Here is a 15,817-nt window from a genome sequence, read left to right on the forward strand (position 1 = left end):
CGGAGCAAGCTACTTAAACTCCGCAAGCCTGTTTCCCCGCATGTAAAATGGCAGCAGTAGTACACGGGGCTCTTCACATCAATCCGACTTAAATCAAGAGATTCTCGGGGTCCTTCCTGCATCGAACCCATACCCGGACTTGGGGCGCTGGTTCTGGAACCAGTCTTCCTAGGATATAGTGTCAAGAAAGCTGTGCCAAAGACCGATACTGTATAAGCCCATATGCAACATTTCTTACTTTAATTTCCAGTTTGGAATGTCCTGTAGTTCAAATAAGGATACTCTGAATTCAGAGAATACAGATTACATATGCCTACATTTAGTATGACTTCTACAGGCTGAAGTGTTTTTCTAACAGAAAGTGAAAATGTTAAAGTAGTTAAGACAAAAAGCATAAACGTAAACTCCCAATTGAGTTTAAGGGACAAAATTATCAGTCTGCTGAAAAGGAAATTACATTAGGAAGATAAAGACAATTTCCTTTTTGACATGTACTGATGAGAGAAGTACAGAAATACAGTGACAACTTCCCTTCCTGCATGAAACACTCTTTATTATTATAATGTTTATTTAAACGATATTTTTTTCAAGAATGTTTCAAGGATTATTTTTAGTTTATAACTAATTATGGTAATAAAACTATCCCCCTTTTCGGTCTATGAATGAGCACAACATCATAATTTGAAAACATGAAGGTTGATAAAGGATTCGGGCAACAGAGTCTGAGCAGGGGCAGAGGTTGGAAGGAAGAAGGCAGCTGCAATAGGACAATTCTCCAACACACAGGGAAGGAAGAATCTCAATGAGCAAAGATGAACAGAAACTCTCCTTTCTTATTCAGCTGATTTTACAAAGGGAACGTAATTCAAAATTTAACCCTAATGATAATAATAATAATAGTAATAATAATAATACATATATAAAATCTAACTTGATTAAATGGAAAACATCTCTCCTGCCATAAATGTGGTACTTACACAGACTCAATAATTTACTAATAATTTCTACTAATGGGAAAATATGGTATTCATAATCACTTAAAAGTTCAGTCAGTATATCCACAAATTTGCTAATTTATGTTAATAATTTATTACAAAAGCCAACTCAGGGTAATTTGATTAATTTTGTCACCACAGAGTTCAGAAAATTGCTATTGACAAGTTTGGATCATTTAATGAAAAAAGAAGTTGTAACAGTTCTTGTGAAAAACTCATCTTTTCTAAGACCAAAACATTACATGCTCGTTAAGACTGTAGTAGAAATGACCTAATATTGCTGTACAGATCAAAGAGTATGGGTAGGAGAGTAAGGACAAGATACCCACTTTTGGTCTAGGGGCAAGATCATGCGTGTTAGAACACCGATTCACTGTAACACAACCATAACATTTCAAGTACATTATAGAATTTTCATCAACCAGATTTTTAAAATTTCAAGTAGAAAAAAGTAATTCCAAAATATGATGTTCTGATCAATTTCAATATTCAAAAAGTTCAGTCCCCATTCAGAAACAGATAAACAGTATATTTATTAAATGAGTTAAGACAAATAAACTTTACAAATAGACAAATAATAAAAGGCTCAGTGGCTAAAATAGATGGTAAGCATCATTGAAAGAAATCAACACCGTCACGGTATCTCAGTTGGCTTACACGTGTAAAAAGAAATTTTCAAAGAGCAATTTCACAGAAATGAAGCCAGTTTTTTTTCTTATAAACAAATCACCATTTCTTGGTTCAAAACTGACATCTGTTATGAAAATTACCATATCACATATTTGTAAGATGACAAGGAGTAACTCATCTTCAAAGTGCAAGTAAGTCTATTTACAACCACAAAAAAGGCAATGATGAGGAGAAAAGGATTTTTAAAAAATATACAAAGATTAAAAACATTTGGGATGCAAAATTAAACAATTTTTTGGTTAGAGGATAAAAGAGAAAAAGTGATTGAATTACAGATGCTGATTTCAGCTATACATACTATATAATGGGATCCAAGATCTTTAACAGCTTGCTTGCATTTTTTTCTACTTACATAATGCTCTGGAAATTTCTGGTAGAAATTACAGTGTCTCAAAGAGAGAAATACACACTAAGCATGTCTTGCTACTACTTCATGGATGTCGTAAGACCCGTTTATGGATTAGAGTTGGTGTAAAAAGCCATTGCCTTGAGTTGAAAAATGAATACTGTAAAAGCTCAATACAAATCCTCCAAAGCACATGCACGTCTAAATCTTTTGGAAATTACATTCATATTTAAGCATAACCAAAATAAAAAAGAAAACTGAAAACATTTCCCTTTTCTCTATTCCCTATGCCTTGTAGGCTCTCCAGTTGCTAGGGTCAATTTTTAGAGTTGAAAGGGTTCTTCAAGATAGTCTAGTCCACCACCCTCATTTAGGGTAAATGATTTTCCCAAGGTCATGCAGCACGTTAATGGCAAAACCAAGACTAGAAACCAGGTCGTGACTCCTAGCCTTGTATGCTTTCCAGCATATCATGCTACCTCTTTTTACAGTATGATTTCGCTATAAATACCTGATGAATAAATGTACAATTACAAATGCTGACAGAGCCAATGTGTTTCTAAGACTTGCAGAGGATTACTGCAAAGGACTGATGGAGAGAAAAAGATTTTCCCCCACCCACCAAAAATATCAAGCACCATCGACTAAACGTTTCTTTGCTAGGTCAGCATGCTCAGATGTGGTAGTCCTCGTAAACTTAGTATCAGCCTGAGGATCGTATACCGGTGAAATCTGGGCCCTAACACAATGCCAGTTCCTAAAAGGTAAAGACAGAGGCAAAAAGGGGGAGAAGTTCGACAAAAGAGAGAAACAAAGACTTCAATAACCCAATTGGCTTAGAGATGGGCATTCCAGCATATGGTTAATTATTTATATCTAAATATACACATTTTAGGACCTTTTCCACCTTTTCGTATAATCTCACTTTACCTAATTTGTTATTTGGCCACTTATAAATTAAAATAAATGTACCAAAGATAATGGTGATCATCATTATTTTTTTTTTGAGACTGTGAGACTATTTTAGAAAAACCAAATTCTATGAAGAATATGTCAAATGGTGAAATTGCAATGATTTTCTTAACATGATTCTATTAGACTTGCCACCGGGGGAATTAAAGCAGTATTTCATGGGGCTGTTACCATCTTGAAATTTATTCCAATTGTGGTTAAAGAGAACAGACTGATGCACGATATATGCAGAATTAAGTGAAGAAGCTGAAATTTCTTTTTTAAAAAAACTTTGCCGTGTATTTATTTAATAAAAGGGCATATTTATGTTTACAAACAAGTTTCAAAAACAAAAGGAAAACATGTACGCTTCTACCTGTTAACCTTTTTCAAAATGCCAACAGCCCTCATGCTGTATGAAGATTTCTAAGGATTTATTAGAAAAATCAATACAGTTCACTCACAGTTCACCAAGACATCACTGAGCTAACATGTTTAGACAAAAACAAAAAGGACTAAGGTTCTCTTATAGTTGGATAGTTTGATTTAATTTGATTTGCCTGAAATAACAAAAGCATTTCAAGCATCTTTCATTATGTAGTTATGTCCCACATTAAACAGTCTACTAAATTCTGAACAAAGGTTATTAGCAAGTTTTCAAAAATTTTAAAAATTAAACAGTTGTTTCAAAACCATTAAGTAGTAAATGTATTTAAGAAACTAATTAGGACAGATGCCATAACTTCATTAAACACCACTGCTCATGTTTTTTTTGTTTTGTTTTGTTTTGTTTTTTTTTTGGTTTTTTTTAAACAAAGCATTAGTGTTATCTATTTGGCTATTAGTATTAGCAATTTATCTACAATATTTAACAAGGTAAATTGTAGGCAAAAATTTAGTACAGTTTCAATAGAAACACCCCTTTTTGTTTTCCTGAAAATACAGCAGTATTTGAAGGACTAATTTTTCTCTGCATCAGTTATAAGGAAGCTTCCCATCTATGAACAGGAACAAAAAAAGTATCTACAAACCTTGTAAACAGATCTGTATCATTTATAAACATAAATAATCCAAATTATTAACAGCCAACAGCAGAAATTAAAGTATCAATTCAATGATCCAGGGCTCTTTGCTTGCTTGCCCAGCTGTACTCCTCCCCCTCTCCCATCAAGGATTGAGATAAACTAAATCTCTGCTAATACACTGTTCAGGACCATTCTTAGGTACTACTGATGATCCACAGGTCAGCATATGCTGAGTTACTGTTTATCTGTCAGTTCATTTCTCCCACCCCCCAAAAAGCACCCTCAGTCTGGCAGAAAGCTTTGCTTTTTTTTTTTTAAAAAAATAAATCTACATTCGTACAAGTGTGTCTTCTGTTTGAAGTCCAAAGACAAGAATACGATCTTGTCCATCACAATATGTGAAAAGACCCAGTTTCAATTTGTTTCTTTACAATGCAGCTAGTGTGTTAACATTCAGCTTACAATCAGAGTGATGTTTCCAAACTATGTAGTGGGCTTCCTGGGGATGAAGAGGTAGCAGACTTGTTCATTTCTATTGTAAGGTGAATCCCGCTGTCAACAGCATTGTTATTTTTGTTGGGAGAGGGTGGAGGACTGGAGTTACGTTTTGTAGGAGCATCATCTTCAGCATCAGTGTCATCAATTAGGGGGATATGAGGCTCTGAATCTTCTATCCTAAACTCAGGATGTGTCATAAAGTTGTGAATCGAACTTCTTGATTCCGGTTTTTCTAACCCTTCATATAAAGAACTACGAAATGCATTCACCACTCGAATCTGTAAATATCAGAAAACACAGAAAGATGTCAGTATACTATTAGCTTAATTTAAAAATGGTTCATTTATGAGTTTGAATCCACAAACAGCTAGGTATGAGTGAATCATATTTGCATGTAATGCAGTGGAACTTGCAATACACTGTAAAAAAAATGAATATTTTAGTAGGACACTACAGAACAACAAAACCACATACTCTAAGAATTGAGAGTTACAGAATTCTAAGTAATATTGAGAAAATCTCATTGTCACTGGCTAAAAATTTAATAGCCATTTTATAGGACTTTTTTTCCCTAAGAAAACAAAAACAAACAAAGCAAAAACTTAATCATACACAAGCTTTAGCTGATTTTTAAAATAAAAAAAATGTAATTTTTGAAAACAATTCAAGTAAGTTAAACAAAGTCAAGCACAGAGGGTTACTATTTATCATGCTAGGAATTAGGGTGTCACCAACTATGAAAAAAGCCAAGCAAATATAAGCTGAATGCCACAATGAACTCACATCTACCCCACTATTATTCCCGTAATTAAAAAGATTTAAAAAAAGACAAAACCCAAATAAATATCTATAAAATGCCATTAAACAGCTATAAATATTTGAGTATATGCCATTTGTCTATAAAGCATTAGTGTTTTTCTCTATAACCATTAAAACTTAAATCACCTAATATACTACAGTTCACTGGGAAGAACAGATTTAAAACAAAGCAAAACCAAAACCCTCTGGGCTTCTTCTGTCAATTTGGCAAAAACACAAGGTTTTTTGGTATTTTTGCCCCCATATAGCTCAACAACTAGCCCCCGTTCTTAGAAGTCTACTGTATACATACAAAGAGGTTAATTAATGGGTAATTAACTCAAAGACATGGCTGCACACATTGACTTTAGGTCTTATTAACCCAGTGTCATTACAGACTTTCAAAACAAAGAAGAAGGACAAAATCCAAATAGTTGAGCATCTACTCACTATCCCAACATAACGTTTGCTTTTGCATGGATTTTAATGAATCCTGTTTAGTAATGAAGACATCATTTACTCAGTGTTAAATCACTAATTATTTATGACATTCCAGGAAAAAAAAAAGTCACCAAAATCATCTCATAGAATAATGAAAACTTAATACATTTCTTCAAATGGACATTCAAATGTATTTTTTTTAAAAAGGTAACATTTATTTATGCCCACTTTTTAAAGATCGTATACATCGAAGATGTACGCGTTGATGACTGATATACCCCTATGCACTATGAGATAACCAGGACAGTCAAGCTAACTAACAGAATTCATCAGCACACACAGTCATCATTCGTGTGTGTGCGGAAAGAATGGTTAGGATTCCACCCTCTTAGCAAGTTTCAGGGACCAAAGTACTGTACTGTCACCTGAAGTCACCCTGCTTGCTACACATGGCACCTCCAGAACTTACCGGTCTTGCATGAGCTAAAACTTCATGCCCAGGACGAATGCTCCCCCAGTTCTCCCCACCCTAACCACCAATCCACGCTCCATTTCTAGGGGTCTGACTACTTCAGGCCCTCAGTTCTGGGAATTTACCCAGAGGATTAAAATCAGGATCTTGATGCAGTACTTGTACTCCTTTATTCCTTGCAGCATTATAAACAGCCAAGATACAGAAACAACCTAAGTGTCCACTGACAGATGAACAGATAAAGAAAATGTGGCGTATATACTGCAAGGAAATATCATTCAGCCTTAAGCAGGAGGCAGTTCTCCCATTTGCAACAACATATGCTCAGTTCTGATCAAAACATTGTCTCTCCTCAAAGCTGTCTTCCCGCATTTACCAAGCCCCGTCTGCTGTAGGCTGCTTTGCTTCTTGCTCACTTAGCTACAGCATGGTGACGTGGGGAAGAAAGGTTAGAGGTCTGGGTGTGAATCCCAGCTCTGCCACCTGCTAGCTGAGGAATCCTAAACAAACAATTTCCTCAACTATAAAATGGGAAATAACAATAGCACCTTACAGGGTTGTTACGGGATATTCATTAGTTAGTTAATCCATGGACAAACTTAAAACACTGTTAGTTTACAAGTATCAATGTCATATCAGGGCTTGTCACACTTCAATGAGCATGCAAAGCACCTGGGGATCTTGTTAAACTGCAGATTCTGATTCAGGAGGGGCCATCAGTAGGTCTGATATTTAATGTAAAGTCTGGAACACAATTATACAGAAATATAGTAAAGATAGCATATCTAAGGTCATGTGACATCCTCCAAATGAACTCAATCATTCAAAATTTTGCTAAAATAATAAGAATGAATATATACCACCTACGAGATAAATTTGTCTAGAAAATTTAACACAAAGCTAATAATCCTAAGGAAACAAATAGATCCAGAATGTAGGATGAGACAATTGGCCTGGTTTCTTCAAATGAATGAATGAATGAATGAATGAATGAATGAATGAATAAATAAACAGAAGATGGATCAAATATGCTATAATATAGGACATTTTGAGGGCAACTGGAGAAATCCAAATAGGGACTGTATAGGACAGAATGATATCAATGTTAAATTTCTTGGATGTGATAACACAGTACGATTATATAGTTCTTTTTAGGAGGTATGTGCTTAAGTATTAAGAGGTCAAATGTCAGGATATCTGTCACTTTCAAATGGTACAGAAAAAATGTATATACTAATGTATGTGTATATATGTGTACACACACACACACACACACACACAGACAGATAAAGCAGGCATCATAAACTACTATGAAGTGGTAAATCCAGGTGAAGGGTATTCATGCATTCATCTTTCCACCTGGCTCTACTTTGAAATTTTTTAAATATAAAATTTTGAGGGAGTCTTTCAGGATGAAGTCTTGTTTTACCTCCCTCTTATGGGATATAGAGACACCTACGTACCCCACCTTCCACTCCAGTCTCCTCAACACCTGATACTACTTTTAGTACCTGTCACTGAGGCCTGCTTTCCTCAACTGGTAAGTTTCTATCAAAGATCAGCTCAGGAGTTCCTTCCTTCAGGTTACTTTTCCTGACTTCCCAGAGTCTTGGACTCTGTTATAATAGTCCATGCTTCATTACCATGTAGAAATTTGCAACTACTTGTTTGCTTCCTATACTAGACCCCAAAGTTTGGAGCTTCTAGCACAGCTTTGGCATCAGGCAGGCCTTTTACCAGTGTTTACAGATCAAAACTAAAGAAACATTAATTAATAGCAGGGGATGAGAGGATGAGTGATAATAAGCCCTCAAGAGCTAGGAATGACGTGAAATCCATAGATACAGGGAGGGACGGACGGAGGGAACTGACATTAGCCGTCCCTAGGCAGAATGCCAGGCAATTTACATACACCATTTCATTTAGGCAGGTGCAGAACCAGGGTGATTTTTAAGAGAAAGATTCCTATCTGTTCATGTATGTAAATTTAACATCCTGTCTAACTTAACAGAATCGTTTTTGTCCTTAGAGGACTTGTCCACTCTTTTGCTCTACATCATGTTGCTTCTGCTTATTAGCCATGGGCAAGTCATTTCAACTTCAAGCCAGTTTTCGCACCTGCAAAATGGGATCATTCCTGTTCTGCCTGTTTTACAATACTGTCAAAAATGACAAATGGAAATTACTTAAGCAAACGGTGAACAAACAGGCACCGAGTGAGCTGTCCTCCTTAACATAGGATTATTTTCTTCTTCAGTCCATTCTCTCCCCAATTTTCTCATGTTTCCTCATCCTTAAATTGGCAGGGGACCAAATGGCAAAGACAGGTCTCTGCCTAAATACAAGATTAAGCATCGCTATTTCAGCTGATTTGAGGGATGGGCTCAAGGATGGGGTGGGTTTAGATCTTTAGTGCCTCCAACATTCTGAGAACCCAGTTGAAGTAAAGACTATACTGCATAGTAAGGATGACAAGAGTTGTTAAAAGGCTTTTGGGGAATGGCCATTTACCAAGAACCTGAAAGAAAATGTTATTATTCTAGTCAATTAACAGAAATGATGACATTTAATGGTTTAAGAATTAATCAATGGTACACTTTCCCTACTTCTTGGAAAACTTAATAGAACATTTCTTATGTAGGCTGCAATTTTAAATTAAATTGATTATATAAATGAAAAAAAAAAAAACCCATAAACACCACAGAACTCTGAAGCTTACACAGGGACCCATTCTCAAAAATAAATAAATAAATAAAATCTATAAATTCAAAGCAAGGCCACGAAGTCTAGGCTAAGAAGGCAAACAACTGGCTATACACTGAGATCTTTTCTTCACAGTACTAACTTAACTTTTGCAAACGGAACAAGTCAAAATGTTAGATTCATTTTTAGCTTTAAAAATGTAATTTCTTGGTTCTGTTAAGTTTTTAAATCACATGCTTTTGGAAATCATGCAGTATGAACATGTTTAAAGGCATATACTCAAAAATTTATAGTAGTTTTACAAATTCTAAGCTACAATTCTATTCCCCATATTAACTGTCAGAGTTAGCATAGAGACAAGCTCACAGATTTCATATCTAATCTTTGGTTGCAATTGTTCCACCTGTTATCTAGCCCTCTAAGAAATAAAACAACAACAACGACAACACTTTGAAGTCTCAATCCACTTTACGAAAAGAAAGCTTTATGAAAAGCCTGAACAATGAATTTAAACATTAAGGAGAAAATGAGAAACGTTAGGTGTGTGAAGTAGGAAATGTTAATTTCATGCACTTAGGAACACACACTCACACCCCACAGTAGTAGAAGCAGTAGAAGAGGAAAACACTACATGTGTAGGGGTAGAAATATTTGTTACATCATGATGCTGGCTGGCGATGGAGGGTTGCCGCCTTAGAGCCCCCTGAATGGAACTTCCACTCTGGAAAGCATTCACTACATCCATCTGCAAGGAATCAGAGATTGTGACAGCTTGCTCAGCAAGAGAGAGAGAGAACAAGAGAAAGGACCATTCCATCTATCAACATATAAAAGTAAAGAAAAAGGCACTTTTTACAGAGCAGATAAATAGGCAAGAGGAGCATTTTGAGATGAAGGAGGGGGGAAAAAGCTAGGAAAAAAGGAGCTGAGGGGCATATAGACACATTCCTTCACCATCAGTTAAAACTTTCACTCATTCCAGGCACCAGTATTATTTCTCAAAAGAGTAAGTTTTGTGGGTTGGGAAGGCTAGAAAGGAAGTTAAGGAGCGCATTCAAACCTCCTCCCCAGGTCCCAGAGCCTTTGCCCTACCCCCCCCCCCCCCCCCCCGCCTCCCCCACTCCCATCACCGCGCCTACCTCTCTACCAGGCCCATACCTGAGTTTGGATTCTGTTCAGACCTCTAAACCATAAGATCTGGCCGCGCCGCAGTTCCCTTTCAGCATGGTCAATCTCTTCCACATCCTCTGCGAGCTCCTCCTCTGGGATTTCTTCCTTTTGTGTTCCATGGCCAGCTTCTTTTAGGAATTTTAAACGGCTAGTTGGAATTGTTGAAATAAGCTACAACACAGGGGAAAGAACTTAGAAATAAATCAAAACCGAGCAAAATTAAACCAATCAACCGTAATACAAAAGGCATAAGAAGTTGCATGTGAGGCCAACTATCGTCACCGACAAAGCAATGAGATCCTGTCCGTCAGGCTTCCCTTCTTAGAACAAAAAATAGTATGTTCTTTTCTTAGCTACAGAAAAGATCTAAGCTGGAATGGTAAGAAGTTTTCCTGAGTGGAAATAACCTGATTACAGCTTTCATATTTTAAGTAAAAATTTAAGACAGTAAAATATACAAACATGCTCTGAGATATATATGAACTTAAACTCACATTAATTATACTGATTTCAAATAAAACAAAAATAGCAGGTGGTCTTACTGGATGCAAAACAAGTTCATTTTTCATTACTGCTGAAAGAGTTCAATGAGAAAAAAACATGCCAAAATCCAGAACATCTTCAAGGTTAAAATGAAAATAGTTTTTGCTTATTAAATGTATTTATTTTTATGAAATGAAACTCTTTAAAACTGGATTAAAAGTGACTGATAATGACACCAAACAGGAACAGGTGCCCCAGGAAACACAAAAGAGCACAAAAAGTAGTAATAATAAAATAGTAATAAGTATGTATTAACTTGTAAGTGTTAACAGCCACTCCTTCAGGAAGTCAGGCTTCTTGGAGGAAAACAGGCACAGTCAGAATCAGAATCAGATCTGCTTCAAGACCTTCTTGACCAACCAACCTCATTTCAGAGGGGGAACAGATTCAGACACAAAAAACCTAAGGTTGCCTGACAATGAAAACCAGTGCTCCTTCTACTGTGGCACACATAAAATCAATAGACAATGTCAACCAAAGTCAGGAACTGATCCCCATTTGATCCCCATTGGGTGTACTGGCTGTACTCAATTTCTTCTCCCTGAAATTAGCCAGAGGTTTTTGGAGGTTGTGGGGTTCTGTTTTGCCTATGAGGGAATATTATGAAATAAACACAATGGTCATCAATAAAGAAAGGTGGCCCAAGGATGGATCCTAATTCTTGCGAGAAGATCTCTACTAACGAGTAATGCAACAGAAGTTAAGAGAAACCTCAGAACTTAGAAACACAATTAAGAAAAAGGAGAGAAAGGCACGTAAAGATGAGGTTTCAGTAAAACCTGGATGTTTGCTTAGACTGACTTGCAAATGACAATACATCAGCCCACACCAGTTACACACTATAACATGTTAATTTTCATTTATGAAAATATTAGTACAGACTATCAGTTACTTTTACACTAATGGTAACAGACTTGAACGGTGCACATACCATCACCACTTATCTTTTTAAACTAATGACATGCCTTTCTAAGTCATTGGCCTTTACCAAACATGACATACATCTCATTTTTCAGGCATTGTATTTTATATATCTATTGTCAAAGCCAATCAATCCAAAGAATTGAAAATGTCACTTTGTGGCTCATTTATCCAGATACCACAATTTTTATGGAAACATTCCTTTAAGTGAACTGAAACTCAAGCTTTTTCTCCTAGTTATATTTTGGATTAAATTACATAACAAAATGATGCAAAGTCTTAAGTATATAATATTGTAATATTTTTGTAAAATTATTTACTTTGAAAGTACAGAAATAGGTCATAGAGCAAAAAATACAGATACCAGCATCTTAACCAGTTATAAATGCATCCTCTTAATAACTGCTATAAAACTCATTCAAAAAATCAAATTTAAAAACTATGTACGAAATTTAAAGTGTTTTATTACATAGGCATAACCATAACAAACAACATATGAAAACAAATACTACATTAAAAAAAACCTATATCTGTGAATGCCTTTTCTCGACCCAGAATGGCAACCACTTAAATTAAGTAACAGAATTAAGGAAAACACACACGGAAACTTAAAAATAATTAAAAAAAAAAAATCACTTTAGGTTTGAACAAAAAATGATGAACTTTTTACCTGGCCCCAGAGTAACGTCCCCATTCCTAGGAATATTGACCATAGCCACTGTTCTATTGAAAGTTCTGAACAACTGAAAGGTTTTCCACCAAACTGCACAATTATTATCTGGAGGAATAATCAAGAGTAAATTTATTTAAATCTTTTAAACTTTACAACTCATACACTTCAAAAATTACCCAAATTTGTATCCTTTAAAACTCAAGCTGAATAACGATTATCCCGATGGTGACGTGTATTAACATATTCACAGCTGAAAATAAGACAAATGAAAAGAAATTGAAATCTCTGCTCAAAATTTTAAATGTACATTTAATGTTTAAATTAGGTTTATAAAAACTTTAAAAAATCTCCTGATCAGGAAGTTAATTTTATACTGTTTCCGATATGATCCAAGTAACTACATTCCCTTGTATTTAGTAGAATTCTTTGAACAATTTATGCCTTTCCCACAAGAGATAGTATACTTTTGTGGAAAAGACCATGTATTATGAAAAGTGAACATAATATTCCATCTTCCTTGGTTTCCTCCTACACAGCTGTTCATTCTTAGTTCACACTTAGATGTTAGGACAAATAGGAATCATTACAGTGGACAAGCAATTTGCAAAGTTCTATGAAATATGGTGCTTACTAAGGTGGTACACACCCTCAGAAATTTGCTCTCTCTTATAAATAGAAGTCCAATGATCTGCATAAATAAAATCATTAATATAGTGCTTACGTTTCTCTTATCTTCAAGGACCTAAAACCATATATAGGAATATTAAGAACTAAATATCAATATTCATCTTCTTGTGAGTTTGACAAGCTTCTCTTTGATATGGCAGTCAGTAGCTGCCTAATATTGAAGTTAAAGACAATCAATTCGGTATTGACATCTAAAAATTTTTTAAGTTATGAACTCCATTCTGTGTAGCTGTACTAGATTTCAAATTCAAGTGGTATGTATTTGTCAATTCCACTGTTCTTTAAAGTCAAGATTGTATACTTGTTTAGGTAGATTGCCAACTGTTTTTTTCAGTAGCCCAACTGGTCAATTATAACTAATTTGGCAGTCTTGCCCAGATTTTAAGATATTAAACTAAAATAATTTTCTTTGGTAAACCAAGAATATAAGCCTGAAATATTTCACAACATCTATTTGCGTAAACGTTTTCCTTTTCTTATTTTAATTTAATTTAAACTTTATCTTTTGGTAGAATAAGGATGTGAAAAGCCTATCAAGATGCTGGGCAAATAAACAACTATTAATATGACTGGACTGTTTCAGTTTTGTAAGAAATAATAATCTTTTCATTTTACAGTTGTAAGGAATAAAACTGTCTAATTACTTGTGGCATTTACTTCTGAGAACAAGAGACTAAGTTTCCACTTAGTTGTTAATATATACCTTACTCTTTAATATATACCTTAGATCAACAAGATACTACAGAATTGGGTAACTGCACAGATGCATTTCTTAAATGTGTGCTGAGGGAGCCTTGAATTAGGTGCTATCTTCTAAACTTTAGAAGTAGCTGCATTAAACAATTCAACAAGTTTTCTAATTGCAGGATTGCCCAAAGCCTTTGAGTTGTTAATTCAAAAAAAAATAAATAAATAAATAAGAAGATGAAGAAGAAAGAGAGAGAGAAAGAAAGGGGGGGGGAAAAAGCAGCTGGCATTTGAGTATTTCCCTTCCACGGAGTAAGCTCAGAGCTTCATGTGCATGGTATGGTCTCTTTTAACACTTCAGTAATTCTTCAATGTGACCTCATATTAGTATCCCCCTTTCACAGATGAAAAAACTGCACCCTGTCAAGGTCACACAATTAATAAAAGACAATGATCTGACCCCAAGCTGACTGACTGGGACTCCTGAGCTTAAAGTTCTATTATGTTATATTGCTTTAAGAAACGCCAAGTAGTGAAATAGGCAATATTTCCTATACTTATCTGAGGATGTAAGAGCAACTGAAGGAATCAATGTTTCATGAAACGCTATTTTGAAAAAACTTATTCTGTGTTAACTGCTACAAAGTAGAAGAGAGATAAAATATTTACAAAGAATTAAGGATTATGCACTTCGTGATCTGTCAAAAAAAAAAAGCTAAGAACAAAAATGAACCAGTAAATAAAAAGAAGCTAAATTTAATACAACTTATAAGGCAAAGCCCTTCAGGTACCTTTGTTCTACAATCAAGATTTTGGCTAGACAGTTCTAGAAACAAACAAAATGAGACATGTGTAAATCAAGGGCCATGTTTTCCTACCCAGCTGAAACTGTCTACAAAAGTGCTATTCAGAGTGTTGATCCATGATAAGAAGATAAAGAACAGGCACTAGAGTACAAATCGATGCACCATTTGCACAGCAGTACCACTGCTACTACTACCATAGACAAAACCCCCCGGCAACAATACAGAAAAACCCTCTGCTGAAATACTGTGTGATTAATGAAACAGCTGATTTATATTCTGACACATGCTCCTTATCTCACTGTGAACTGGTAATAAATGGACCAGTAGGGTCCACAGACCACACTTTGAGTAGTACTGGCTTATTTATAAGGCATTGAAGGATGATACTTCACATTAAACTGTTTGGGGTATATCAATCTTTGTTGGAAATCAAGTTACCAGATTTGCTTGATAGAGATAGGCAGTTAAATTTTCTGCAATCCTCATATATTAAAAAGATAAGATAAATCCAATTTTATAGCAAGTAAAAGCTAAAATTTTAGCTTGTCACGAACAATGATTTTTTATGAACCTGAATAAAATGCTTCCAGAAAATTCTTGTTACAAGTAAGCAACATTTCTCCTAAAGTTTATGGAAACTGAAAGCTAAAACAGGAACAATTATTACAGAACAATTAAGTCTAGGGTTTTGGCACCTAGAGTACACAAGCTGTGGCTGAATAAACTGTTTAAAATTCTTCATCTTCATTTTGAAACAAGCTCCATCACTGTCTGATTCCTTCTTTGAAAAAGCTCACTGTTTAATTTTAAATCTTTTTGTTTTGCCGGTATAGGTGACCCATGAACAATAGGGTTTTAATCCCACAGGTCCACTTATACAAATCTTTTTCAGTAAACACAGTACAGTACTGTAAATGTATTTTCTTCTTATGATTTCTCAGTAACATTTTTTTCTCTAGCTTACATTATTCTAAGAATACAATGTATATAACACATAATACATGCAAAATATGTGTTCACTATGTTATTGTAAGGCTTCTGGTCAAGAGTAGGCTATTAGAGTTTTGGGGGAGTTCAAAAGTTATATTCAGATTTTCCATTATGTGGGTGGGCTGGGTAGGGAGAGGGTGTGTTTGGTGCCCCTATCCCATGTTGTTCAAGGGTCAACTGTATAATAAAATAAAAAACTGGCACATACCAAATCAGGAAGCAGCATTCAGAATCATGTGAAATTTAGAATATTCATTTCAAGTACTATTATTTAATAAACTCAACCACAGACATACAATTACTATCAATTGCTAGAAGCAATTAAGTGATCACTCTAGCTAGACCAGAAACCAGGAAACAGTAAGATTTACCTTAAATAACATTAAAATTATAATAGTTTTGATAATGACATAGAATGATC

General features: G+C 35.1%; 1 protein-coding gene across 12 annotated transcripts in view; it reads right to left on the reverse strand.

The window, feature by feature from the left end:
- Positions 1–1,503: 1,503 nt before the first annotated feature.
- Positions 1,504–15,817, reverse strand: part of ATP2B1 (ATPase plasma membrane Ca2+ transporting 1) — a 129,855-nt gene continuing 115,541 nt past the window's right edge. For 5 of the 12 annotated variants that reach the window (XM_072724554.1, XM_072724555.1, XM_072724556.1 and 2 more), the window contains exons 19-22: positions 12,224–12,331; positions 10,078–10,260; positions 9,578–9,664; positions 1,504–4,783 (exon numbers count right to left, since the gene is read on the reverse strand). In XM_072724554.1, coding sequence (XP_072580655.1) covers positions 4,472–4,783; positions 9,578–9,664; positions 10,078–10,260; positions 12,224–12,331 — 690 coding nt within the window. In that variant the 3' untranslated portion in view covers positions 1,504–4,471. Of the gene's footprint in view, positions 4,784–6,888; positions 6,961–9,510; positions 9,665–10,077; positions 10,261–12,223; positions 12,332–15,817 lie in introns of those variants that run through there. The other 7 variants (XM_072724561.1, XM_072724562.1, XM_025992215.2 and 4 more) reach the window with 4 other exon arrangements.

The sequence above is a fragment of the Vulpes vulpes genome, chromosome 10 (genome assembly GCF_048418805.1).
Source record: "Vulpes vulpes isolate BD-2025 chromosome 10, VulVul3, whole genome shotgun sequence".
Lineage (NCBI taxonomy): Eukaryota > Metazoa > Chordata > Mammalia > Carnivora > Canidae > Vulpes > Vulpes vulpes.